The sequence below is a fragment of the Octopus sinensis genome, linkage group LG18 (assembly GCF_006345805.1).
Source record: "Octopus sinensis linkage group LG18, ASM634580v1, whole genome shotgun sequence".
Lineage (NCBI taxonomy): Eukaryota > Metazoa > Mollusca > Cephalopoda > Octopoda > Octopodidae > Octopus > Octopus sinensis.
In genome coordinates this window covers 22531856-22539392 of record NC_043014.1, presented here as the reverse complement: position 1 = coordinate 22539392, position 7537 = coordinate 22531856, and the positions used below count along the sequence as shown (strand labels likewise).

Below are 7537 nucleotides of genomic sequence, written 5' to 3'. Positions count from 1 at the left end.
TCAATGACACTGCCTATATGACAGTGACACCCATTTACAACTATCGTGAAATATCATGACAAAGAGATACAAACGTGTGCACTATTACATACACAACAAGATTCTTTCAGTTGCCATCTACTAAATCTACTCACAGGGTTATAACAGAAGATACTTGCCCAAGGTGCCATGGTATCACAGCATACATATGAGTGTGAATGGAGAAACCAGAGATGAAATCACTTAATATACATAATCATGTTTATTTATTCATTTGAAGCTAATGATTTGATTGTGCATACTACTTTCAGGCAAAACAGATATCATATATGTAATTGTCTCTTTGACACACACATAACAAATTTGGAATAACAACAGACCAAATCATCAACTATATGTGAGGATGTAAAATATGAGAAAGTGTACTTAAAACACAAAGAAGAGTTTATCAATTCAAAACTGAATATTCACTCCATCACTGCTATCAAGTTTTTTACTGTATTTAATCTTCTAGGCAAAGCAAAGATGAATCTTTTTGTCACTTGAATGATTGCACAGAGCAAGAAACTCTAAGAAGCAATGGAGTGAATCATCAGCTTCAAACAAATGAATATATACATCTTTATTTATCACAGCTATCACAGGTTTCGAATTTTTGTTATTTGTGTTCTTCAAAATGTAAATTTAAAGAATCTGCATCTGGAAAGACATGGTTACACTGTGGGCATTGGTACTGTTCCACATATTCATGTTGCATTGCTTCCATCTGTAAAAATAATAATAATAATAATAATATAGTCATTTATATTAACTATAGCAGCTGAATTTGGGCAGTGATAGATTGGAAGACATCAGATAATAATAATAATAATAATAATTCGTTAGGTTCGTTTATTGGCCACAAGGGCTAACAAAAATCAATTAAAACATAAAGGGACAAAACACAGGACAAAAGTTACAAAGGGTTTTGTCCATTTGAAAAAGCCCGTGTACAAAAGCAGGATGACAACGAAAAATAAGTAACAACAACAACAATTTCAAATTTTTGCCACAAGGCCAGCTTGGAGGAAGGGATTAAGTCGATTACATTGACCCCAGTGCATAACTGGTACTTATTCAATCGACCCCAAAAGAATGAAAGGTAAAGTTGACTTTGACGAATTTAAACTTAGAATGTAGCAGCAGACGAAATACCACTATGCATTTCACCCAGCATGCAAACAGTTCTGCCAACTTGCCACCTTAATTATAATAATAATTAATGATATTAATACGCCAACTATTTGTTTTTGTACGTACATACCTGTGGTGTGCTTCACAGTTACTTCAAAGGAAGAAGTGAGTGGCAAAGCAGGAGAGAGGAGGACAAAGAGGAAGTGGGAGAGAGACAGTGAGCAGTGACGGAATTCATTTTGTGTTTTTAAATGTTTATCAGAATTTTCAGAGTAGACTGATACATACATCGCAAGAAAAGTAGATGCATAGATACATACACACATTGTTAAATCAAAGACAAATAACTACAGCAAATATACAATGTTGATTTCACTTTTCATTACTACACAAAGATACAATTAACTCACAAGTGGCTGTATTTCAAAGGGCCAGCCTTTATCATACTCTGTATCATGCTGAACATCCCTGAAAACTATGTTAAGGATACACATGTCTGTGGAATGTTCAGCTGCTTGCACATTAATTTCACAAGCAGGCTGTCCCGTTAATCAAATCAACTGGAACGCTTGTTGTTGTAACCGACAAAGTACCATTATCTGGTGGTCACTGAGGTATAGAGTTTAAGCTATGAGAAAGTATTCAGTTATTTTACATACACAAACACATCGTAAATATTTACTGACATACCCCTGAAGTTGAAACATGTTCAGAGTTATGTTTCCATTTTGAAGGAGGTTTCAAATTGGTTGAGCATCTCTGCCGCATCTCAGATAATTGTTGTTCAGTGTGCCTTTCTATCCGAGACAATAAGTCTTGGTTCTCAGCTCCTAGCCGTTTGTTTGCAAACTCAAGATGTTTCATAGTTTGCTTTAATTTATCTATATCACGTTTTTGGCTTGTACAAGCTTCTCTTTCAGCATCAAAATCTGCTTTGAATACCGTAACCTGCAAATACAATACATACAAACAATATATTTATATCTATCCATCTATCCATATATATATATATATACAGGTCGTCATCAACTTATGACCATAACTGGTTCCAACTAACTGGTTGTAAGGTCAGTCCATTCTGTATTTATACTATTATACTGAAGTTTATCAAAAAATTTTGGAGTCTCAAGTAGTTGACTTTGACGAATTTAAACTTAGAATGTAGCAGCAAACGAAATACCACTATGCATTTCACCCAGCATGCTAACAGTTCTGCCAACTTGCCACCTTAATTATAATAATAATTAATGATATTAATACGCCAACTATTTGTTTTTGTATGTACGTACCTGTGGTGTGTGTCACAGTTACTTCAAAGGAAGAAGTGAGTGGCAAAGCGGGAGAGAGGAGGACAAAGAGGAAGTAAGAGAGAAAGAGAGAGAGAGACAGTGAGCGGTGACGGAATTCATTTTGTGTTTTTAAATGTTTATCAGAATTTTCAGAGTAGACTGATACATACATCGCAAGAAAAGTAGATGCATAGATACATACACACATTGTTAAATTAAAAATGGGTAGAGAGGAGGGACACAAAGGAAGTGAGAGAGACAGTAACTATCTATGTTACCAAATAGGAGGCTGCCTCGTTGCCTCCACAACAGGATGGCAATCAATAACCAAACCTAGGGGACGCGTTTGCTGACATCATCCGTAAACGGGTTAATTTCTAAGAAATTAAAGCCATTAGATTTCAACTGGACTATTTATTATTGCTGCCAAGAGCTGGTGCACCAATCATCATAAAGTCAATTGGTCGTAAGTTGATGACGACCTGTATGTGTATATATATATATATATATGTGTGTGTGCTTTTATGTAATGTACAACCATTAGAAAAAATTTACTTGATTTATGTATGAAAGTTTATTCATTTAACCATAGCAAAGATTTCACTACACCAAAGTTACCTGTTACTAACAGGCTCATTTGGGAAATCCTATATTTACCACCCAAGCTGCTCAGCTGCAAAAAAAAAAAATTAGAAATATTCTTAAATTTCTTTACCTGCTTCCCATAAACCCTTCTCTTTTAAGAAAGACTCATTTGATAAATGTAAAATAGGAGATGTCACAAAATTTCCGGTACCATATGACCAGCTTGTGACTTAATATTTTTTGGCTATTTTCTGTTACTCTCTTCCACTCACAGGTGAGTACAGTCAGCCAATGAACACTGGCTGTACAAAACCTTAAGTTATATGATTGAAATAAAAATAAATACGCTTTTATTAGACTCTAACAGTATTTCCTGAGGCTCACTGGAATGGTAGGAATCCATGCAAAACAATGCCAATCAGTTTTGAGTAAATTTTGATGTAGATGAAATACCATAAAAAAATAGGAAGGTATAAGAAAAAGGTGAAATCTGAAATGATGATGTTTATGAATTTTCTTTTTTTATATACCTGGGTCTTAAGGAGTTCATTCTCAGCTAAAAGATCTTCCTTTTCACTCCTTATCTTATTATATTTGTCTTCTTGTACTTGATAAGATTCTTCAGTTGCATAAGTTTTTGCAGTGAGGAAATCTACCTGTTCTTGCAGTTTCTTCTTTTCTTCTACCTGAAAAAAAAAAGGAGATAAAAAGAACAACATTAAATATGAAAATGTCTGAGAAAAGTTGTGTGTAAAAAGATTAAATTCATGATATCAAGAGGTTCAAAGTTCATTTAAGGCCCTGGTTTGGCTGTGAGGTCGCAAAGTTTCTTTGTAACCACAGGATTTTTTATTTACTCCCACTGCACAGTACTTTCAGTGTATTCTACTATACTCTTGGACCAACCAAAGCCTTACGAGTGAATTTTAGTAGATGGAACATGTATAGAAACCATTGTCATCCTCATCTTCATCTAGTAACATCCATGTTCCATACTGGCATGGGTTATCTAGTACAACCAATGGTCTTGCCAGTTCCTGTCAAACTGTCAGCATGGAAAATGGACATTAAATGTTGATGGTTTTATAATGAAACTGTCGGAAAGCACATCATATGTGCATGTGTATAAACACATACACATATACATATAAATATATATATTTGAAATTTACAGCTAAAAGATCTTCCTTTTCACTCCTTATCTTACTATATTTGTCTTCTTGTACTTGATAAGATTCTTCAGTTGCATATGTATAAGAAAAACAAAAGATGAAGACAGGTGTATAAATAACAAGCAGGTCTATTAGTTTGATGCTCGGGAAGGTGAGGAAGTTTTTTACGTTTCGTGCCTACACTCTTCAACAGAAAGGAACACAAGGAAATAAACAGACAGAGAATAAAGAAAACTTGTGTACTTAGCGGTCAATCATGGCAACTGGTTGGACTAAGGTAATTAGACAGGAGAGCTAGGAAGGGGAGATAATAAAGTACTGGTGATCCCAAAACGAAGGTGCACGTACATATGTGTATGTGAGAGTGTGTAAGTGTGTGCATGTGGATAGGGAGTGGTGACTTTGAAATGTGAATGTGTGCATGTGTATGTGCATCTGTAATGTGTGGGTATGTGGCTGATGGTGTGGGTGCTGGGAAGTGGTCAGTGCTAGTATGTGCGGAGTGGCGTGGGGTGGTAATGTTGGGGTGTGATAATGGGGCGAGGATGTGGGGGGTATTAATGAAGGGAGAAAGTGGGTAGGCATGAAGAGAGGAGGGGAGTTGAGCCCATGTGGTGCAAAGGAGTGAAGAGAGAAGATTAATTCCTGTTCACGGCGAAGGCAGGAGTCTGGATGACTCCTGTGCAAAGACAATCCAAACACAAACAGGTGTTGTAAGGAATGACTGGTAGAGCAGAAATGGCATATGAGACTGCAGGTGCAAGGAGAGAGAGCAGAGACACAGTCCACAGAACAAGCTCTGGCAAGGGTGGTGTGGATAGTGGTGAGGGGATACCCATGAAAGATGAAGTGGTAAGCCATGAGTTGAGACTGAGTCTCAAAGTTATGGTTGTCACTGCAGAGCCTGCACAGACAGAGGAACTGGGAGTAGGGGATGGAATGCTTGGTGTGAGTAGGGCGAGAGGAGGAGAAGTTGAGGTACAAGTGTGAGTCAGTGTTTTTGTAGTGGATAGAGGTAGTGAAAGTGGAGTTGTGTATGTTGACTGAAATGTCAGGAAAGGTGATGGAAGTGTTGGAAATGGTACAAGAGAATTTGAGGGCAGGATGGAAGGATTGGACAAAAGAGAAGGAATCTAGTTGTTCGCGGGAGAGCGAGGTCACACCGATACACTCATCAGTATAACAACCATATAGTTCAGGAGTGGGACCAATGAATCTTGAAAATATTTGGGCTTCAATGTAACCAACGAAAAGGTTTGCATAGTTGGGGCCCATTCTCATTCCCATAGCCATTCTCAAAATCTGTTGGTAAAACTTCCCGCAAACGAGAAGCAGTTGAGGGAGAGAACAAGTTCGGCCAGAGGAAGAAGTGTGGATGTGTCAGGATGGGGGTTGAGTCAAAAAGTCTAGGAAGTGTTTAAGGGCAAAAAGTCCTTCATTGAGTGGGATCACCGTATATAGACTCTTGATATCAAGAGCAAAGAGAAGTTTAGAGGGGCCAGGAAGGAAGGAGAAAGAGTTGAAAAGACAAAGAGTATGGTTAGTGTCATGGATGTGTGAGGAGAGAGAAGCCACTAAGGGGGCAAGGACACTGCCTAGGTATTTCAAGATCAGTCCCTTGGTGGAATTTTATATGTGTGTGTGTGTGTGTGTGTGTGTGTATGTCTTTGGTTGGTTTGTTTACATACCTGTAACACAGCAGTGTAGTTTGGCAAAAAGACTGACACAATATGGTACTAGACTTAAAAAATAAATACTAGTTTTGATCTGATCAGCCAAAACCTTCAAAGGTATAGCTGTTGTCTCATGTGAGAAACAAATAAATCAATAGTGTGTGTGTGTGTGTGTGTGTGTGTATATATATATATATATATATATATATATATTCCCAACCACATGGTTCCTGGGTTCAGTTCCTAGGATGTCTTCTGCTATAAGCTTTGGGCCAACCAAAGCTTTACAAGTGGATTTGATAGACAGAAACTGAAAGAGGCACGTCTTAAATATATATATGTATATATATAAGTCCCTGTAACTTAATTCGGCATAAGAGACTGATAAGAGTACCAGGCTTAAAAGAAAAAAATATGTACTGAGGTTTATTTATTCAACTAAAACTTCTTCAAGGTAGTGCTCCAGCATGGCCACAGTCTAACAACTGAAACCAGTAAAAGATAAAAGATATGTGTGTGTGTGTGTGTATTAATGATGATGAATACCTTTCTAGTGCCAGGGGCATTATAAAAATCCACCCAGATTAGATAGTAAGAAATGACAACAGAATTGTTGTCATATGTAATATCATTGTTACACTAATATTATTGCATCTGAAAGCAGTGAGCTGGCAGAAACATTAGCACACCAGGCAAAATGCTTAGTGGTATTTCTGAGTTCAAATTCTGCCGAGGTCAACTTTGCCTTTTATCATTTCGGGGTCAATAAATTAAGTACCAGTTGTGTACTGGGATCAATCTAATTGACTGGCCCCCTCCCCCAAAATTCCAGGCCTAGAGTAGAAAAGAATATTATTGCATCTGTTAAGGTTGCAAGTTGGCAGAATCGTTAGCATGCCAGGTGAAATGCTTAGCAGCAGTCTGAATTAGTGTTCTGAGTTCAGATTCCACCAAGGTCAACTTGCCTTTCATCCTTTCAGGGTGAGTACCAGTTGAGCACTGGAGTTGAGGTAATCAACTTACTTCCTACCCCAAAATTGCTGGCCTTGTGCTAAAATTTGAAATTCCTATTATTGCCGGTGAAGGGCTGTGAGCTGGCAGAATTGTTAACACTCTGGGCAAAATGCTTAGCAACATTTCGTCTGTCTTATGTTCAGAGCTCCAATTCCATCAAGGTTAACTTTGCTTTTACCTTTCCAGCGTCAATAAAATAAGTACCACTTGAGCATTGGAATCAATGTAATAGACACTCCCTACCCTGAAATTGCTAGCCTTATGCCAAAAATTTGAAACCAACAGTGTTACATCTGTTTTATATGCTTACACAAGATAGAATCTATTTAAGGTGATTATTAATTTGGTGAATTAATTTGGCTATTCAGTTGGACAAAGTATCTACAAATGAAAGGATCACATGCAACTATTGTGTTTAGAAAGGCAAAAAAAATAAGATGATCATGAATGTAATGACTTTGATCAAAGGTCAGCTTGAGCTGAACTGAGCAGAGACTATTTAACAACAAAGAGAGACACTTTACACAGTTGCCTGACTTACTAGAAATAGCAACGGCATCTTCTACCTTAAGAAAAAAGAATATATTCGTTAGTGAAGACTGAAATAATATTATAAATAAATGATCACAGTTGCTGGATTAAGGCTGACCTA

At 37.2% G+C, this 7537-nt stretch overlaps 1 protein-coding gene across 2 annotated transcripts in view; it reads right to left on the bottom strand.

Moving 5' to 3' along the window:
• Positions 1 to 218: 218 nt before the first annotated feature.
• Positions 219 to 7537, bottom strand: part of LOC115221669 (NF-kappa-B essential modulator) — a 66631-nt gene continuing 59312 nt past the window's right edge. For both annotated transcript variants that reach the window (XM_036510775.1, XM_029791870.2), the window contains exons 10-12: positions 3557 to 3712; positions 1843 to 2100; positions 219 to 745 (exon numbers count right to left, since the gene is read on the bottom strand). In XM_036510775.1, the coding sequence (XP_036366668.1) occupies positions 638 to 745; positions 1843 to 2100; positions 3557 to 3712 (522 nt within the window). In that variant the 3' untranslated portion in view covers positions 219 to 637. The remainder of the gene's footprint in view (positions 746 to 1842; positions 2101 to 3556; positions 3713 to 7537) is intronic.